At 40.4% G+C, this 22,398-nt stretch overlaps 1 protein-coding gene across 3 annotated transcripts in view; it reads left to right on the plus strand.

Annotated features, from left to right (window-relative positions):
* The window catches only part of LOC115098293, a 178,840-nt gene that overhangs the window by 16,935 nt on the left and 139,507 nt on the right, over window positions 1-22,398 (plus strand). For 2 of the 3 annotated variants that reach the window (XM_029614925.1, XM_029614956.1), the window contains exon 2: window positions 7,576-7,626. In XM_029614925.1, coding sequence (XP_029470785.1) covers window positions 7,576-7,626 — 51 coding nt within the window. Of the gene's footprint in view, window positions 1-7,060; window positions 7,627-8,569; window positions 10,158-22,398 lie in introns of those variants that run through there. The other variant, XM_029614848.1, reaches the window with a different exon arrangement.

The raw sequence follows: 22,398 nt of genomic DNA on the forward strand, positions 1-22,398 counted from the left end.
CACTCCATTCATTCTTCCTTTCACACACATTATTTGCTAAACATCTTGTTAACCCAACATCTTTTCTTATTTATTAAAATTTTTCAAACATCTTTTCTCATTCCAAAACAAATTTTTCAAAAAGCAGAAAAAATTCTCATGTCAATGAATCTTCACAACTGCCAGAACAATCACATTCTTCAACATGTTTTGCCATTTCACAGGCTTCTTCAGGAGAGCAAAAATATTTTTCTGCTGATCATAAATCTCCAAAATATTCATTTGAATAGTATTCCCATACAGGTTTCATCTATAATAATTAACAATTTTAAATGAAGAAAAATTCCTCAACAATTTCTTCAAAAAACAAACATTCTTCCATAGATGACATTTACAAATTTTACTTGTGCGTCCAGAAAACAATTGAACGCATTAACAGATACATTCCCCGACTCTCACTCTTCAACGTGTTTCAAAAGAGCTCCCGTAGGAAAACAGTTCTTACGGTATATCCTGTACTTCATTTTCATTTTACCTACAATGAGTTAAATCAAACAACATTTCCCAATTCTCTCTATATTTCTCAAAATTCTAACCCACAAGAAAAGGGAAGAAAAGATATGCTTAGAAATGAAGGAAACTTACCTTACCAATTCTGAAAACAGACGCCACTTCCACAGTGTTCAGCCGCCCATCATCAAGCGAATCAAAGGGAAAGATCGACTCCTCCCCTCCTACCTCTTTTAAATCCCACTTAACCAATCAAAACAACCCGATCTTTATCCACATCACTTCCTAATTCCCACGGTGATTTAAAGGGACTATTTCACCCATACATCACCAACCATCTTAAAGGGACAATGCTTCACCTCCCTAAATGTACCCATCACACCTTTTTAGTTTGCTAAAAACAAAAAGCACACCCAACACCTAGAAACACGTAATCCAATCAATTCTGTCATTTAATCCATTTGGTCATAAGGTTTTTAAAGAAAAAATCCATCTCTGCTCCACTCGCAACAACATTTTATTTAAATTACCACCTCGTCTATTTTTTACCTCTTGAATTACAAAAAACCGGAGATCCTCAACTGAATGTCGATATTCACGCCAATGCCTCACCAATGGAGCAGTTTCTACTTCATTACGAAGTCTACTGCAATGCTCTAGAATCCGGGTTTTGATTTTTCTCGATGTTTTTCCCACATAGAACAAACCACATGGACACTCAATAATATACAATACTGAAATGGATTGGCAAGTAGTGGCTGTTCTTATAAAAATTTTCTTCCCAGAAACCGGATGAAAGAAAAACTGCACAGATAGATTTAATCTACAAACATTGCAATTTGTGCATGGGTGATGTCCACCCGAAACACCTTCCAAATCTTCTCTACATATCAGGTCCAAATCCACCAGTATGTCCCTAAGATTCTTGGGTCTCCTAAATGAGAACAACGGAGGATCATTCACACCCACAAAGCCACTGACCAAATGCCAATGGCTTTTAATTACTTGGATCAAATCATCTTCCCTTTTTGAGTAGGGTAGAATAAAGACCAAAGATTTGGAGTCTACAGGTTTTCTAGGAGTCAATAAAAGATCCCTGTTGATGTAACACGCTCTTTTATAAGCTTGTTTAATTATCCGGTCCAGATACCCCCCTTGCACTAAATCTCTCCCGTAAATCCTTGGCATGTTTCTTGAAGATTGTCACATCTGAACAGATACTTCTAACCCTAAAGAACTGTCCCAAAGCAATATATTTTCTCTGATATGTTTTGGATGGAAACTTGTGAAATGCAACAGTTCATTTCTATCAGTAGCCTTCCGGTATAGCTCAGTCACAAAAGACCCATCTTTTTTTACCCACTTTCATATCTAAAAAAGAAACCCATTGCATCTGGATATCACAGGTGAATTTAAGGTTTACATCCTGCACATTTAAAAATTGAAAAAATTCTTCAAACTCTGCTCTAGATCCTGACCAAATTATAAGGATGTCGTCAATATAACAACACCACAATCTCACATGTTTGTACCAAACAGAGGAATAAACAAATTTCTCCTCAAATGCAGTAACGTACAAACATGCGAGATCTGGGGCCATTGTTGTCCCCATTGTGGTTCCATGTACCTGTTGGAAAAATTCATTTTTGAACAGAAAATAATTTTTAGTTAGAGCAATAGCTGCCAATTCTACCAGAAAATGTGTAGGAACCTTCTTTTCAACCCTCATTTCCAGAACCTCTTGTATCAAACTAATAGTGGCCCCCTGGGGGATACTGGAATATAGAGATTAGATATCCATAGATATAAGTAAAGTTGGTTCCAACATTACAGGGAGAGAATTCAACACTGTTATCAAATGAGATGAATCCTTAATATACGATCTTGCTAATGGGACAAAAAAATCCTAAAAAATGATCCACATATATCGACAAAGGCTCTAACACCGAGCCAATGCCTGATGCATCGTTTATCCATGGATATCGAAAAATTATTTTCTGTTCAAAAATGAACTTTTTCAACAGGTTCATGGAACCGCAATGGGGGCAACAATGGCGCCAGATCTCGCATGTTTGTACGTTACTGCATTTGAGGAGAAATTTGTTTATTCCTCTGTTTGGTACAAACATGTGAGATTGTGGTGTCGTTATATTGACGACATCCTTATAATTTGGTCAGGATCTACAGCAGAGTTTGAAGAATTTTTTCAACTTTTAAATGTGCAGGATGTAAACCTTAAATTCATCTGTGATTTCCAGATTCAATGGGTTTCTTTTTTAGATATGAAAGTGGGTAAAACAGATGGGTCCTTTGTGACTGAGCTATATTGGAAGGCTACTGATAGAAATGGACTGTTGCATTTCAAAAGTTTCCATCCAAAACATATCAGAGAAAATATTCCTTTGGGACAGTTCTTTAGGGTTAGAAGGATCTGTTCAGATGTGTCAGTCTTCAAGAAACATGCCAAGGATTTACAGGAGAGATTTAGTGCAAGGGGGTATCTGGACCGAATAATTAAACAAGCTTATAAAAGAGCGCATTACATCAACAGGGATCTTTATTGACTCCTAGAAAACCTGTAGACTCCAAATCTTTGGTCTGTATTCTACCCTACTCAAATAGGGTAGATGATTTAATCCAAGTAATTAAAAGCCATTGGCATTTGGTCAGTGGCTTTGTGGGTGTGAATGGTCCTCCGTTGTTCTCATTTAGGAGACCCAAGAATCTTAGGGACATACTGGTGCATTCGGACCTGATATGTAGAGAAGATTTTTCATTTAAAATTGTTAATTATTGTAGATGAAACCTGTATGGCAATACTATTCAAATGAATATTTTGGAGATTTATGATCAGCAATTGTTTTTCATCATATCTGACAAACAGATTTCAACAAATCTTAGTCAATCAAACTCACTCCACTCCTTTTACTTTGAGTATAGGAGACCCACAGGAATCTGTTCTCTCAGCTGTTTTGTTTAATATATAATTCACTCCTATTTGTCAGCTGCTCTCTACACTGGGTGTGTTATATACAGAATATATGCAGATGACATCCAATTCTACTTTCCTACTAAACATACCTGGTCCGATACTTTCATTAAAATTTCTAGAACTATGTCTATCAACCACAACAAATTAAGCTTAAAACTATCCAAAATTGAAATACTCATACTAGGTAATCCTCCCTTTGATAACATTCCTACCGTCATTCAGCATGACAATTGCACCATCAATATTGTAAAAGAAGTCCATAAGTTAGGCATTGTACTAGACCCTAAACTCAACCTAATTACGCACATCAAAACACTTAAAAAATCATCATTCTATAAAATCAGACTACTAAAACACATCACACATTCTAGACCCCATTCATTTCCACACTATTCTTCAATCACTAATTCTTACTAGTTTAGATTATTGTAACTCCTTGTGTTTAGGTCTTCCTCAATCCACAATTCACCCTCTTCAGTTAATACAAAATTCAGCCGCCTGACTTCTCTTCAACAGCAGCATCTTTGACCATATTTCTCAAACTCTTCACAAACTACACTGCCTTCTAATCAAATGGTGCATACAATACAAAATGTTATCGATCATTCACAACCTCATTTACAGTAACAACACCACTTGGTTACCAGCATCCTTACATATTTACACACCTTGCAAAAACCGTAGGTCAAAAACAAACTTCTCTTACAAATTCCATCGCCAAAAACTACTAGACTGGTCTCAACTAGGGAACAAGCATTTTCCTTTTCAGGTCCTATCTTGTGGAGCACTAATCCTCCAGACATGACTAATTGCTGACAAAAAGCCTTCAAGAAAGCCTCAAGCACTACTTTTCCTGCTTGCATTTCTTACCTATGTACTTCTTACATTTAATCTATCCAGGTTTTTTTTAAATTAAGTTTTAATTTCTTTTAATTTTCCATCTTATTTTAAGTTATATTGTAAATGTAATTTTTAGTTACTGTTTTTATTACTTTATATGTATGTAATATTGTAACCCACCCCGAACTTTGGAGGGTGTAGGATATAAATACAGTTAAATAAATAAAAATCCATCTTGAGACCAACTTTGGGGAAAAAGTAGAATATCAAATCTACATACATGAAAAAATAGATAATAAACATGTTCCATAGAAAAAGAAGTTCAAGGACAATGAGTTACAAAACTTTAGAAGGCCAAAGAGGGAAGAACCCTAGTCAATGTGCAGAGAGGGGGCGATACAGCTGCATCAGATTTACAAGAAGGCTAGAGTAAGCTGTTTGAAGCAGCCATGGTTACAACCCTAATATTAATCAAGGCATCTCAAAGGGGCATGGGATAAACACTTTGGATCCCTAAAAGGCTAGAGAATGGGAATAAATAAATAAAAAAGGTTAACCGGAACGGAGCAGCAGTTACTTCCCTTAAGAGAAACATGGGGGTAACCTGCATGGAGTGGCAGTTACTACCTTGGGAAGCTTGCTGGGCAGACAAGATGGACCATTTTGGTCTTTTTCTGCCATCATTACTATGTTACTATCATGTTATGTGAAAACAACAGCCTCATAGGCCAAAAGGCCTGCAATGATTAATATCTTTTGAGAGTGTTGGGAGGAGGGAGAGGTTTTGGTACTATAGGCATGTGTAGACTGTAGAGGCATCATTTTCATTTTGTTTTCTTTATTTTGTAGGTAATCTTAATTCATTTCATTTGTTTAAAAAAATAATTTGTTTTGTTTCATTCATTTTTGAGGGAAGCAATGCAGCCTATTTTGAGTTTCAGAATTGGTGTTTTCTAACCAGTTCTAATGGACCTTGCTGGTAGACAACATCAGAAGGGGAAAAGAACTGTAAGGCACCAATACTGTTCAAAATGGCATCAAAAGTGGTATGAATAGCCTAAGGCATCATAAAGGGGCAAAAGGGTACCAGCAGTGGCAGGAGTTCCCCAAGACGCCATCAGAGGGGAACATAACAGCATTAAGTGCCAAGAATAGCACAAGGCTTCAAAAGAGGGCACCGATAACAGTGACATGACTCCATAAATGTGGCACGAGAGGAACAAAGTGGCACCAAGAGTGGCATGAACATTTTAAGATACCATGAAAGGGAAACAAATCAGCAAAGGTGGCAGAAAAAAAACCAGTCACTAATAGAAAGGCAAAGTCATATTAAGCATGACATGAAGAATCAAAATCACCATGAGAGGTACAAAGCAGCCACAAACAGTGGCAAGAATATCCTAAGTAGAAGAGTATGGGTTATACTAGCAAGGTAGAGTGGTAGTAAGAGTCTCCAATTGTAGAGTCTGGTGTATGGCAGCAAGGAAGAGCAATTTTAATACCCCAAAGTGTAAAGTCTGGGATATGGTTGTAAGGTTAAGTGGCAGAAAGATCCACAAGATGTAGAGTCTGTGGTATGGCAGCCAGGTTAAGTGGGGGCAAAACCCCCAAGGTGGCTCATCATGAAAATGGCAGCAATATCCCCAAGGTGGTACATCAGAGGCATGGCAGCTAGGCAGAGTGGCATCAAGACCCCCCAAGGTGGTACATCAGGGGTATGACAGCTACACAGAGTAGAAGGAATAACCCAAGGTGTAGAGTGCATGGAAATGAAAGCAGAACAAAGACATCAATACCTCCAAAGCATACAGTGTGGTGAATCCCAAACAACTCAAATGCATCAAAAGCCTCATGGTGTATAGTGCTGGAAATACCAACAGCACAAACGCATGAAAACCCACAAGGTGTAGAGTTTAGAAAACTGGAAACAGCATAAAGGTATCAAAACCCCCAAGGCAAAGAGTGCAGTTAATCATAACTAGCACAAAGATGTGCAAACCCCAAGGCATAGAGTGTGGTCAATCACAAACAGCTCAAAAGTGTCCATACCCCGAATCATGAAGACAAAAAGATCTAGACAGGCCTACATAGCAAGACAGAAAAACAGAAAAGAGTTGGGATGGAAGGAGAAACTTGTATTTTGTTCCTTTTATATATTTTTATTTTTAAGAAAAAACACCTCAGTGTAACCAAGAAAGAAGAAGGTTGGGAGAACTAGGAGAAATTGTAGAGGGATAGAATAAAGCAATAAGCTGGAGAACCAGAAAAGAGGTGAGGTAAGAGGAGAGGAGAAACTTTATTTTTTTTTCTTTTTCACATTTTTGTTTTGGGGACATAATATCCCAGTATAACAAAGAAAGAAGTAGGGTGGGAAAGTTAGGCTGGGATCCAATCAGCAAATAACACAGAGAAACCAAAACTCCCAGGGCGGTACATTATGGGCATGGCAGGAGATGGGGGTCACTGTTGGGCACTATGCCCTGATGTAATTTATACTTATTTTGGTGGGTGGGGGCAATCAAGTCTCCTGCATTTGAAGGGTTTTTTTGTACTTAATTAGCTATATTTATTTATTTATTTATTTTTAATTTTTATATACCGGAATTCCTGTATGCAATACAAATCATTCCGGTTTACAAGTAACGAAAAGGTTGCCCTGGTCTGGGAGGTTAGACCGGGGTTTTGTACATAGAACATTAAACATTGAACAATAACAATCAACCATTAAACATTATTACAAGGAACATTGAAGGTAAAAATAACATTTAGCAAATGGCAATTAACATTATTAGTGTTTTGGAATAGAATGTGTGTGTACAACTTTTTACAAGGAACTTTAGTAGTGAAGATAATCTGCAAATGTACTGTTATATAGTATGTAAATAATGACTGTTGAATAAACTTAAAGCTATATGTTGAATATAGCTAGTTAAAGTTATGTAAGTGATCCTATATAGATAACTTATTTTACTGACTATCTGACACAAGTTATCCAGTTAACTTTAGCTGGGAGATTTGTCAGCTTGCCAGCTTACTGAATAGGGAACTAAATGTTAACAAATACTAAATATGTGAATAACAGAATATCTATATCAAAATGAACATATCTCCTCTGTTTTTATAAAAAATTGAAAAAAGCAAGTACACAGCACCATAGGAGTGGTTTTAAGTGACATCGAAGTTTCATATGTGTTATTGAAAAGTGAAACTGCAGTGTGAAATAAATAAGTGAAGAATTTTGTCTTCTGTTGCAGTGTGCAGAAATGGAGACTGGCTGGTTGTCATTAAGGGAATTCCTGAATGTGGTAAGTAACTTAATTTTCATTCTGGGCTACCAAAATACTAATCTGTGATATTTTCCATGGGTTAAAGGCCCATGTAGGTGAAATTTTGCCTCAATTTTGCTCCATGCTCATTAGCATGCATAGCAAAAATTGTACAGGGCATATTTTGCTTGTTGACAGTCTCCCTACATAAAGTGAGAGACTAGCATTCTAAGTGGATTTGGCAGGTCTTGATCCCCCCTGTCTATCAAGCAAACATAACTGAGGAGTCAACCTGATTTTCATTTTCACATTTTTTCTATCATCTTGAGACTTCCAGCCAAAACTTATCTATGTCCTGCAGACCACCACATATGAAGATAGGTCCCAATAGTACCACATTGCCTCCAGCATAGAGGACTCGAGTTGCTTAACTTAGCATTAAAGAGGATAGAAATATATGTATAATGCAACTATTTGTTCAACAGTTCTTGTTTTATATTATAAATACTTAGTTTTGGAATTGAATACCATATCTCTTGCCAGTCTGAATAATCTAAATTTAGGAATAAGTCACAATTCCAGCACTCAATAAGAACCTTATCAGTAATCAGGTCATTATCTACAAAATTTAAGAAGTGGTACAGTTTGGTAATTATCTTTGGATCCATTGGAGGCTGCGTAAGCAGTTTCTCTATCCCAGTCACGGTGCATAAAGAATTGTTCTCCAATGGAACTTTAAAAATATCTCTTTTCAGTTGTAAACATAAATAATGTGTGTGTGTGTGCTGGGATATCAACTTCCATTTGCAGAGCTATGAATGTCTTAGTTAGCTCTGTTTCAAAGCTGACCAAGAAATCGAAAGCCTAGGTTGTGCCACCGGTAAATATCTATAGAAAATGTAGCCTGAGACAATTCAGAATTGCTCATCAAGAAGTAGATGGGGGGATAACCTTTCTACTCAAGCTCCCTCTACTCTCATAGAATCTTCCAATTTGGAGGGGGACAAGATGGCGGCTCAACATTAAGGTCGGGAAAATGCTCTCTCTTGCATATCAGCGATTTCCTAAAGATGCCTGCAAAACGGAAGGGCAAGGTTCGCTCTTACCCCACCGAAGCAGCTATACCATCTATCCAGCACTTGATAATGTCTTACCGGCCTATTCCTGCCTTGCAATGGGAGGCGAAGTCCCCGCTGTAGAGAACGCCGAGGGAGAAGCAGAACTACAAGGGGATGTGACCTTAAGCCCCCCAGAACTTCAACCTCCACAGCCCCCTAGACTGGATGATTCCTCTCTACTCCCCGTGGTGCCGAGAGATGATGTCTTTCATGCGACTCCGGAAGGTGGGGGCCAGAGGGAGGATTTGTCCGACCAAGAGGAGTTTTCCCTGCGGGCAGTGGAGCTTGTCGATGCCGATGGAGGCCAGAGGATTCTTTCGTCGATGCCAGGCAGGGACACTGGAATGCAGGAAGGAACGGAAAACTTGTCCGGAGCAGTCATGGAGAGTGAGGACTTTGCCCTATTGGAAACTGAGGGTGAGTCCTTTCAAATTCCACCCAAACCTGCGGTTGTAACGCTGGATGAGTTGTGGGACTTGGTGGCTGGGTTAAGCCACTCACTTAAGGAACAAGGGACAAAGTTGGTGTGTCTAAAAGTCGATATGTTTGAAGAAAAGGTGGAAAAACAATGGTTGAGCTCAAGGCTCAAGTTGAAAAAGTGGAACTTGTGACTACAAAGAATTCAGACTGTAATATAAAATTAATTAAGGACTTTAGTTATACCAGCAGAAGGCTAGAACAACTGGAAAATTACAATAGGCATTTGAACCTACGTCTATTGAACTTTCCTAACATCCTATGAGAAGAGATCCTTATATAACTTTTAAAAAAATATCTAAAGGAAGTCCTAAGGTTTGAAGATTTGAAAATACCTGTGGCTAATAAATTGGTGTTCTTGCCATTACCAGCTAATAAGAGATATATACAGAAACACTAGGAGGTTTTAGAGAATCTAACACAATTTTTGGAAAGCTCTTCAGAAGAAGTGTATGAACGAGCCACTTTGTTAATAATGCTTATGTCTGAGCACGATGTTAGTCAAATAATGCAGAGATATTTAAAAAATATATCTGCTAGCTTTCTTTCTCAACAGATTAGAATATACCCAGATTTTACCCAAGTGACTCAAGAGAGAAGGAGGAAATTTCTTTCCCTGAAATCTCAAGTTGTTTCTTTAGGTTATAGTTTCTCTTTAAGATATCCCTGTAATTGTTTAGTTAGACTACAAAGTGAATCATTTATTTTCTTCTTTCCAGAACAACTGAAGTCTTTTTTTATACTCAAGGAACATAGCTACCCCTTCCTTAATAAAGATCTGACCCATGAAGATTAATAATATAGATAGAGGGCAGGAGGATACGTTGAGCCTATATTAATGTATGGTATATTTCCTTTTTAACTCCTGAAAATTCTGCCCGCCCCCCACCAAATTTCCTTTAAAGAAAGGGGTGATAGAAGATGTTTGAAGTTTACCTATGAAGATTAAATAAAGATGTAATGTTTTGTTTTGTAATAAATCTGTATATGGATTATGTAACTCTAGCTCCTTTATTTTTTCTGTAAGTAAGAGTTATTACTTAAATGAAATGAAAATCAATAAAGATAAAATAAAAAAAAAAGAGTCTGCCAATTTTCAAAGTGTGAGAGAATAGTGGAGCATCTCTGTGAATTCTGCTAAGCATAGGTGCACTAGTGGCACATAACACTTTATTTATTTATTGTTTATTTATTTAAATATCTTTTATATTACATTTATATCAAAATTATGTGCTAAATGGATTACAACTTAACATATAAAACAATAGGTAAAAACAAATAAAACAAGATAAAACAGATCTTTAACAATACAATGATATACATTATAATTATACAGGCGATTCACAACATCATACATCACAGTGTAGTCAAGCAATGGCCTGAACATATTCTAATTAGTTAAAGCACGACAAGTGCAGAAAGTCTTTTGTTGGCAACTCCACTTGTATGTACACAATCTTTAAGCAAGTCCCTTGTACATACAAGTGGAGTTGCCAATATAATAAATTAATATATTCTTGACCAACAAAAGACTTTCTGCACTTGTCGTGCTTTAACTAATATTGCTGAGTGCAGTACCCGCTCCAGTGGTAGTATTCTGAACATATTCTAAGTCATACCATCCCACTTCCCTATCCACTCCCAGCCAGCCCTGCAAGCCAGTGAGCCATGCTGCTATATAATAATTGTAAACAATGGGAAGTTCAAGTCTACCTCAATCTTTAGATTGTTGCAAAGTATGGTATGAAATGTGGGGCACTCCTATTATTGATAAATGAAGCGAGCTGACCTCTCAGCAAACCAAAAACATGCCTGGGCACATTGCCATAGAAGCTGCTGAAACAGATACAAACATCTGGGAAAGATCATCATTTTTATTTATTTATTTATTTATTTATTTATTTATTTATTTATAACTTTTATATACCGGCATTCGTAAAAAAAAACATCATGTCGGTTTACAGACAACTGAGAAAGGAAATTACAATGATAGATGGAGGAAGGATAGGAAGTTAAAAGGTGACAACTTTACTGTAGAGCCAACGGGCGCCACAGTTATTAAATGAGATTACATGTGGTTAACCAGGTTGGACATAAATTAATTATATACAAGAGGCGACAGAGTGGGGGGTAGCGCGGGGTGGGGGATGAAGCGCATAGGGGAGGCGGGGTGGGGTAGGAACTGTACAAGGGGGCAGGTGGTGGCGATGGGAAGGAGAGGTGGTGACTGAATCAAAATGATCCGCCTGAATCAAAATGATCCGCCCTTGGAGGGATAGTGGTAAGGGATAGTGACTGAATCAAAATGATCCGCCCTTGGAGGGATAGTGGTAAGGAAATTCATTTGTTGAGATCCATTTTGATTTTCACTAGGATTGAGGGGTAATTAACCTTGTAGTGTAGCTGATAATTGCATCCCTAAATATTTAAAATCATATCTGATAACAGAAAAATGTGTTGCCAGTTTTGCATCGCAGGCCACGATAGTTGAGAGAGAGAGAGAGAGAGAGAGAGAGAGAGAGAGAGAGAGAGAGAGAGAGAGAGAGAGAGAGAGAGAGAGAGAGAGCGAGCGCCTTACTATAGTGCCTATGCCCTAGACAGGTATTTTAACCCTTATGGGAGGGCCACCTACTAACTCGGGGTGGGGATTAGGTATGAGCGTCGGGGGTTGGGGGCCACTCTCGCATTCCACATGAGACCTACGGACAGAACAGTGGTCTCTAGTGCAGATTTGCTGGCCGTCGGAGTGAGGACGCTCACTCCAAGAAGTGGTTTGGGCATCCTTCTCTCCACCTAGCTTGATGGATACTCTACCTGGGCAACAACAAGCTAGGTGGAGAGAACGTTGCCCAAACCACTTCTTGGAGTGAGCGTCCTCACTCCGACAGCCAGCAAATCTGCACTAGAGACCACTGTTCTGTCCGTAGGTCTCATGTGGAATGCGAGAGTGGCCCCCAACCCCCGACGCTCATACCTAATCCCCACCCCGAGTTAGTAGGTGGCCCTCCCATAGGGGTTAAAATACCTGTCTAGGGCATAGGCACTATAGTAAGGCGCTCTCGCGCTCTCTCTCTCTCTCCCCCCCCCCCCCCCGTGCCTGAAACAGGCTGTCCGGGACTATCGTGGACCGCGACAACCCTTTAGTGGCTCCGTAACGCAAATCTCAGGGTTGTAGCTATTATCCGCGATAGCAGCCGCGCTAACACTGCGGCTGTTTCGCCGCACACGATAGCTTTGCATATGCTCCGCCCCCTGACAAATTTGCATTTGCAAATCGCGATAACAGCCGTTATTGCGATTTGCGAATTTATCGCACGCGGTAAACTCCTTTGAAAATGAGGCCCTTAGTGTAACTGGTAATATAAGGGATTTTGAATAATTTATCTTTTATCCATATTGTATATATTTGTTTAATATGGAAACCAGGATAGAGCCAGAGCTCTTAACATCTGTGAGAAACAGCAATATATCAGCATAAAGAGCTATTTTATGGCAAATATCCTGAAACTGAAAGCTCCAGATCACCAGAGATTCTCTAATTATAGAAGCCAAGGGTTCTAAAGCTAAGTAAAATAAGAGGGGATAAAGGACACCCCTGCCTCATTCCCCTGTATATACAAAAAGAATTAGATGACTTGATATTGATCATTATCTGAGTTCTTAGATTCTTGTATAGTGCCTTAATCCAAGCACAAATTCAGCTGGAAATTTGTATTTCTGAAGCACTTCAAATAGAAATGCCCAGGATATATGGTTAAATGCCTTCTTGGCATCTAAAGTATAACTGTAATGGATCCATAGACGGGAGCGCTAGAGGGCGTTCCCAATTCTGGGGAGGTATACCCTTGTGGTGAGATGATCCCTTCTGGGGAGACTGTAGGAGTTTGGAGGCCCTGACCCTCCACCGGACCTGCCCGCCCCGGTAAGACTATCAACGCAATGGTGGTCTCTGAATGGTCCTCCGACCACTCCAAGCCCTTTCGGACCTGCTGCTGGGTAACGGCAAGGGCAGCAGGCCGAACAGAGATCAAGGGTGGAGGGAGACATCGGACTGGAGGAGGAGACGAAGACACAGAAATCTGATGGAGACGTAGCCTCAGACAAGGTTGCAGATGAGGACTTGGAACTGGAACAAAGGAGACGAAGACTCTGGGCCTGCTCCGAGGTGCACCCTCCACAGCCGTGCCTCACTATGGACCATAGTGTGGTCCATAGTGAGGCACGGACCACACTATGGACAGGTAGATAGAGTTCATTCTTCAGATGAAGGCAGATGCAGAGGCTCTGAAATACCGGATAGGATTTGGGAAGAAAGGATGAAGCTCTGAGGCGAGACTCGGAGCCTGGAATACTGAGACGAGACCCGGTGAAGGAATACTGAGGCGAGTCTCAGTACAGGGACAATAAGAACCGGAGTCCTCAGAGGGCTTGTGCTACTGAGAGGAAAGACATCTGGATATCAGGAACATTAGATGACCAAGGGGTTAAAGGGGCTCTTAGGGAAGATAAGGCCATTGCAGAAAGACTAAATGAATTCTTTGCTTCAGTGTTTACTAATGAGGATGTTGGGGAGATACCAGTTCCGGAGATGGTTTTCAGGGGTGATGAGTCAGATGAACTGAACGAAATCACTGTGAATATTGAAGATGTAGTAGGCCAGATTGACAAACTAAAGAGTAGCAAATCACCTGGACCAGATGGTATGCATCCTAGGGTACTGAAGGAACTCAAAAATGAAATGTATGCTCTATTAGTTAAAATTTGTAACCTATCATTAAAATCATCCATTGTACCTGAAGACTGGAGGCTGGCCAATGTAACCCCAATATTTAAAAAAAGGCTCCAGGGGCGATCCGGGTAACTATAGACCAGTGAGCCTGACTTCAGTGCTGGGAAAAATAGTGGAAACTATTTCTCAAGATCAAAATCGTAGAGCAAATAGAAAGACATGGTTTAATGGAACACAGTCAACATGGATTTACCCAAGGGAAGTCTTGCCTAACAAATCTACTTCATTTTTTTGAAGGGGTTAATAAACATGTGGATAAAGGTGAACCGGTAGATGTAGTGTATTTGGATTTTCAGAAGGCGTTTGACAAAGTCCCTCATGAGAGGCTTCTACGAAAACTAAAAAGTCATGGGATAGGAGGTGATGTCCTTTCGTGGATTACAAATTGGTTAAAAGACAGGAAAGAGAGAGTAGGATTAAATGGTCAATTTTCTCAGTGGAAAAGGGTAAACAATGGAGTGCCTCAGGGATCTGTACTTGGATCGGTGCTTTTCAATATATATATAAATGATCTGGAAAGGAATACGACGAGTGAGATTATCAAATTTGCGGATGATACAAAATTATTCAGAGTAGTTAAATCACAAGCAGACTGTGATACATTACAGGAGGACCTTGCAAGACTGGAAGATTGGGCATCCAAATGGCAGATGAAATTTAATGTGGACATGTGCAAGGTGTTGCATATAGGGAAAAATAACCCTTGGTATAGTGTGGGATCTTTCTGTGACCAGATCCAGATCTCCTCTGAATTCTTGATATAATTCCATGATAGCCTGAAAGCTGAGGCGATATTTCATAACCTCGTGGTCCTCTGGCATCCCCAGCAATGTGGTGCGGGGATACAAGTTGTGCTCCCTGTACTGCCTGCATGCCTTCCTGCTTGGCAGGTTGCCAAAGGGCTTCAGATTTTCAGGACAGGTTGATCCAATCCTGCTTTTACCCCATGGCATGCTGGGACTTATTCTGATTTACCTATTGTATTCCCAAGAAAACCAAAACTATAAGTACCTGTATGCGGGGGAGTAAAACTGGGAATGGATCGACCTGCCCTGAAAATCTACATAGTCACCATAACATTATAGGGGTTACATACAATATATTTTTGTATTCTTCGCTAACATATGTTTACTCCCTGAGTCTCTTATTACATCTAATCTCACAATTTTCAATATTTCAATCTTTTTTATTCAATACAAAATCTACCACATAGCAAACGTTTTTATTACAATGTAAATATTTGTTAACATCTCACTCTGATAATACTTCAATTTGTGGACATGCCAGAGCACAGTATACTGAAGGAACTCAAAAATGAAATTTCTGATCTGTTAGTTAAAATTTGTAACCTATCATTAAAATCATCCATTGTACCTGAGGACTGGAGGGTGGCCAATGTAACTCCAATATTTAAAAAAGGCTCCAGAGGTGATCCGGGTAACTATAGACCAGTGAGCCTGACTTCAGTGCTGGGAAAAATAGTGGAAACTATTCTCAAGATCAAAATCGTAGAGCATATTGGAAGACATGGTTTAATGGAACACAGTCAACATGGATTTACCCAAGGGAAGTTTTGCCTAACAAATCTGCTACATTTTTTGGAAGGGGTTAATATTTGTGCAAGGTTCTCTCAACCAGCTTGATGGACACTCTACCTGGGTAACATCAAGCTAGGTGGAAAGAACATTGCACAAATCTCATCTTTGGGTGAGTTTTCTCTCTCTAGGTCATCAAATCTTCACAAGAGACCACTGTTCTGTTTGTATGTCTCACGTTGAATGTCAAAGTGGCCCCTATCCCCCTACACTAATATCTAAACCTCACCTCGAGTTACTAGGTGGGCCTCCCATAGGGATACAAATAGTAGGGAGAGGACATTATGGCTAGTTTCTCTCTCTCTCTCTCTCTAGCTCCAAACCTAATTAAAATCAGCATTAAGTCTGTGTGATAGCACTTCACAGACTGGGAAACCCAGCACCATCTGATATGGTGCGATCACAAGCATTAACGGGGCATGCGAAAATGCCTTAGCGCATTTTGATAAATGACCCCCCCTTAGTTTGTTTAAGGAAATGTCTTTCTTAAGAAGAAAAAATGTTAATTAAAAAATGACTCAATTCCAGAGAAATAATCTGAGCTAGTCTGCATTTTCTTAGCCTATCTCAGTTGGTTTAAAAGCCATAACTGTGGTAACTTGGCTGCCTTTTGGCAGGCTTGGGGTAAACAGTAGTGTGATTGGCTTGTAGAAGGACACTATGGGGTATGGTTTGAAAAAATCCCTTAGGTCTCCCAAAATAATTTGTGGCAAAATGAAGGGCATTAACATTTCTTATAGGTTGTTTTGATATGTAGCAGGGGTGTGACTACCCAATATAGAGTGAGAGCTGAGAGATGTCTTTAGCACTACTTTCCCAGTGATGTCAGGGGAGCAATGATATTAATCATTGGAACAGTTCTTATAGTTTAGAATTATAGGGAGAATGACATTGGAAACTTCTGAGAGTAGACCTGTTAAACTGGTTACGCTGTAATAAAGGCAGTCCAAAGTTAATTTAAAGTGACATATCGTTAAGGGAACATTCTGCATACACTAGTGTCACTGTGAGGGAGAATGGGAAGTAAATTTAATTAGCCATTTTTAGTGTTGTAAATTATCAAGGTAAAAGATAGGGAAGGTTAAAGTAACAATAATGTTTAAGCTGAATTCACGGACAGTAGCTAAGCTTTATTACGTTTTCTGAGTGGCTGTGTGAAAGAGAAAAAACTGTGTTATAGTTATATACAACTAGACATCCACTGCCTCATAGTGACTCTTTGATAATTGGTTAAAGCCACATATATTCAGAGTAAAGGTGGCTAAAAACCTGTTGGCCTCTATGTCAGGAAAACACTGAGCACAGTTCAATATTTAACTCCAGTTAACAAATATATAGTAAACAGAGCCGGAAAATTCAGATTTCCGTTCCATTATCTAGGAAGTTACCCAGGATTAATCTCTGAGTCAGCATTTCTTTTATTGTCTTTGTTAAGATAATACAGAATTTATGTATCTGATTAAAGTAATATAACCAGCATACATCCCTTCACAAGTGGAGGTCCTTTACCTGAATACTTTAGAGCAGGGAGGTTGATTATCCTTTTATTTCGGGTTTAGATAGTAGACTACAGGTAGATTTTAAAAGCGATGCTTGCTTGTGTATGTGGGCCGTGCATGAGCAATGCAAATTTTACCTATGTACAATAACTATGCTTGTGTCAAGAATAAGGAGGCAAAAAAGGGGCAGAGCTTGGGCATTCCCAAGGCTTACACGCGTAATCCCGAATGAGATGGAGAGAGACAATATGACACTCTATATAATCTCCCACTGTAAGACAGGCACTTTCAACAGGGTGGGTTTGGGGGGAAAGGGCAGTGTTACATTAGTCTGCCAAGTGCACACGTATGTTTTCTATAAAAGATATGTGTATTTTATAATCTGCATAAATGAATATGTGCAGATTATAAAGTACGTACATACATTTGGGTGGCATCATATCCATGCATATATGGGCTAGTGTGCATTTCTTTGAAAGTTATCTGCTCTGTGCATAGTCAGGTTTCTTGCCTCAAGTTCTATTTCTAGAAACTCAATATAAGAGTTTGTGAGATTCATGACATTTTATTTTCTCACATTATGCTATCTCCCCGCCACACACACACACACACACACACACACACAGAGTTATATAATGATTAAGGGTAAAAATGATCAGTCAGATACTTATAGAAATTAAATAATGCTGGACAGCTCTTCTCATGCTTAAAAAGGGTTAAATGGATACGCATGAACAAAAAATGCATTATTGGTTTATTACAACTCAAAAGCACACAATTGCTTGTCCATGGAGGATGCAAACTTCTCACCCGTGAAAAAGTTAAGGATAGGCAGCTCCAATGAAAGCATCACAGCATCTTATAATGTACACCATTTCTCAGCTACAGTTACTCAGCATCTCCCTGGATAATATCAGGGTGGGAAATATTGCCATTCTAATGTCTATTTACCTGGTACTTAATCAGCTAGAAGAATTAGAGTTTGATTAGTTTGAACATTATGAGCTGAGGGTGTGAGGTTGTAAATCTTTCATTAACTCATTATTCTGAAGGAGGAAGCAAATCTAAATCCACACTTTGCAATTACCTAGCTCTTTCCTATGTATTTGCTTGTCAATACAGCCTTCTGATTTTAATAATATTTCTGATTATGGGCAATTATTACAGCATTAGCTTGGCTCTGTAAAATGCCAGATATTCAAACACAATCCCAATGCACTTCATAACTAAATACTTTAGAAATGTGTATGCAGACAAAGCCTGCCATGGTTTTGATATTGTTGTGCAGAAACAGAGGATGAGTGATGCCCCTGCCACTGTTTCTCAGGGCCCAATTACTTCCACCTCTGCTTCAGTGGAAGCATCATCCACCCCAAAGGGTCCAGACACAGGCAAGGGGTCACAAAAGAATCTGTGATCTGGAGCCAATTTCAAATGAGGGAGGACCTGTGCTTGACTTGGTATAATTGATGTGCAAGGACATCAGCTGAGACAAGCAAGTGAGCCATTTAACAAATGTTGGAATGTTGCATCACCTGCAGAAGCAGCATCAACTTCAACTGTCAGCTGGGGATGGTAGTAGTAGCAATAATCACGAGACCGCTTCTTCTATCCAGGGGACACTATTTCAAAAGGTGAGGAGTGTTCCTCAAGCTGCTCCAACACCCTTTCTACTAGTCAGGAGGCAGGCCAGAGGTCCCCCACTATATATCATAAGCGACAGTCCACAATGGAGAAAAAGGGGTGATGTTCAGTCACACTATCCTGGGGAAAGAGGCAGGCAGCATCTAAAGAGGTGATCAGGAAAAGCTGTCTGGATGCCTAGATGAGCAGATAACAGAGAGACTAAGATCTCTCACCAAAAAGAACACATACATGCTTGCTTCATTATATGATCCCCATGTGAAAGAGAGACTCGTCCTCCAGTTCAATAATGTGACACACATGAAGAATATATTGACAGGGATGGTCTGTGAACAAGAGCCCCAGAGGCTGAAGCAGAGGTGGTTTGTAGCAGAAGATGAAACACTATGAGTGGACACCTTAAACAGTACTGCAAGTAGGAGTAGCACACTGCTATCTACACCTAATACTCCCTCCTCCACTGTAACATGCCTAAGCCATGTTGCCTGAAAATAATCATCACTTGTAGAACAGGTGATCACAAAAGCAGCTGGAAAGAAAATGCATGGCCTCCCCAAGCAAAGGAAACAGCAGAACAAATCTCTGTGACATACTATCTCACAGAGACCATTGAGTACATGGACGTAAATGTGCTGGCATATTGGGCCCACAAATCTATCATCTGGTCAGACCTATCTAGAGCGGCTCAGCACTATCTGTCCTGCCCACCGGCTAGTGTGCCCAGTGAAAGAGTTTTTTCAATGACAGGGGACATTGTGAGCCCTCATCACTCAAAGCTGTCACCACACTTGATGGAAAAGCTAGTGTTCTCTAAAACAATCTGCCTTTCCTTCATTTTACAGATTTGTCATGTGAGTGGCAAGATGAATAAAAGGAAATTAAAGGCCTTGTTATTCCTTTGCCTGTCTGCTTGATGGACCTGAACATCACCACAGGAACCACACTTCTGAATATATAGTACTTCTGCTTCCTAGGCCTAAACACCACCACAAGGACTATATCCACTGACTCCATCTACTTGCTGCCTCAAACATCAGCACTAGGGCCTACAAATATATCCAGTCATCCACTGACATCTACAGATTTCATCTGTCTGCCTTGCCCCAAACATGAACACAGGGGTCTACATCCAATCATCCACTAATATCTACTGACTCCATCTGCCTATCATGCCCTGAACACTAGCAAAGGGGCCTAGATCCAGTCAGCCACTGATATCCACTGACTCAATCTGCCTGCCTTGCCCCAAACACCAGCACTGGGGCCTACAAGTACATCCAGTCATCTACTGACATTCACTGAGTGACTCCATCTGTCTGCCTTGCCGAGAAAACCAGCACTGAGGCCTACATCTAGTAAGCTACTGACATCCACTGCCTTGCCCTGAATATCAGCACTGGAGCCTACAAGTACTTTCAGTCAACCACTGACATCCACTACTCCATCTGCCTGCCTTGCAACAAACACAACACCAACGATTACATCCAGTCATTAACTGACATAAACTGACTCCATATGCCTGCCTTGCCCCAAATACCAGCACTGGTGCCTACAACCAGTCATCCACTGACATTCATTGATTTCATCTGCCTGCCTTTCCCCAAACATCAGCATGGGGCCTATATCCAGTCATTCACTGATATTCACTGACTCCATCTGCCTGCCTTTCCCCAAACATCAGCTCTGGGGCCTACAAGTACATCCAATCATCCACTAATACATCTGCCTACCTTGCCCCGAATACCACCACTGGGGCCTAAAAGTATATCTAGTCATCTACTGACATCCACTGACTCCATCTGCCTACCTTGCTCTGAATACCAGCACTGGAGCCTACAAGTACTTCCAGTCAACCACTCACATCCACTATCTCCATCTGCTTGCCTTGCATCAAATACAAGCTCCAACGATTGTATCCAGTTATCCACTGACATAAACTGACTCCATATGCCTGCCTTGCCCCAAATACCAGCATTGATGCCTACATCCAGTCATCCATTGATATTCACTGACTCCATCTGCCTGCCTTTCCCCAAACACCAGCACTGAGGCCAACAAGTACATCCAGTCATCCACTAATACATCTGCCTATCTTGCCCCGAATGCCACCACTGGGATCTACAAGTATATCTAGTCAACTATTGACATCCACTGACTCCATCTGCCTACCTTGACCAGAACACCAGCACTGGGGCCTACAAGTACATCCAGACATCCACTGACATCTATCTGCCTGCCTTTCCCCAAACCCTAGCACCAAAGCTTATATCTATTCACCCACTGACATCTACTGACTACATCTGTCTGACTTTCCCCAAATACCAGCATTGGTGTCTACATCCATTCATCCACTGACATTCATTGATCTGATTTGCCTACCTTGCCCCAAGAACCAGCACTGGGACCTATATCCAGTCATCAACTGACATGCACTGGTGGCATCTGCCTGCTTTCCCACAGATACGAGCACAAAAGCCTACAAGTACATCCCGTTTTCCAGTGACACCCACTGACTCCATCTGCCTGCCTTGCCCTGAACTTCATCACTGGAGCCATAGTGCTCTGCATGCAGTGCTTCAATTTCCTAGGCCTGTATTTCCAGCACAGGGGCCTAAATGCACAGAATCCTCTTATCTACCTAGCTCCAAACACTACTACCAGGGCCACATTGCTCTGCACACAATGCTTCTGCCTCCTAGACCTGATACATCAGTACAGGGGTATTGCAACACAGAATCCTGTACCCTGCCTATCCCCAAATAGCATCACAGGGCTATACTGCTCTGCAGAGTGCTTCTGCCTCCTAGGTGCAAACTACCACCACAGGTGCCTAAATGCACAAAATACACCTACCTGCCTAGCCCTGAACACCGTCACAGGTGCCATACTACTTTGCACACAGTGCTTCTGCTTTCTAGGCCCAAACTATCTGTATAGGTGCCTTAATGTACAGAATCATCCTAACTGCCATACCCCAAACACCAACACAGGGGCCAGGAACATCCTGCTTCAGCCTGCCATATCCCCAACACCACCACTGGGGCTTGATGCATCCTGCATCAGCCTGCCCTTATCTTTCAACTTAGTAGTTTTTCTTCCACTCAGCATCACTTGCAGCTAACACTTTGCTACCTGCCAATTCCTCACATACCACCTTGGGTGTGTGTTTCTGTGCCTCCATGTTTGCATTTTGCTCGCAGCTTACTGCTTTCACCTTGTCTGTTTGCTTTTTGGTTATTCTGGCATGTTTTGTCACCTGGAAAAATATGAAAAAGACACTAAAATATGAGTTGCAATATCCTTCCTAATTTCTTTTTGGGTTGATCATCTGGTTATTAAGGCCTTTTTAGGCCTTGATGCTGTTTGAGATTCAACACACTCCTCACTTGGAATGTAACATAACATAGCGATATAGTATTATGTCAGACAGAGGGCAAATGATCCATCCACTCTTTTCAGTGAGTTGCCCATGATAGTAACTGCTGCTTAATGAAGGTTATCCCATGTCTCCTGCTAAAGGTAGTATCTGCCGCTCTCTGCAGGTTACATCTCCTGCCTTCCATTAAGTATGGTCACTACCACTTCATGTGGATTATTCCCATGCACCCCTTTCTTCATTTCCAACATCTAGCTTCTAGGGATCTGTGGTGTTTACCCCATGCCCTTTTGAAATCAATTACTGCTTTCAT

Source organism: Rhinatrema bivittatum, chromosome 1 (assembly GCF_901001135.1).
Source record: "Rhinatrema bivittatum chromosome 1, aRhiBiv1.1, whole genome shotgun sequence".
Taxonomy (NCBI): Eukaryota; Metazoa; Chordata; class Amphibia; order Gymnophiona; family Rhinatrematidae; genus Rhinatrema; species Rhinatrema bivittatum.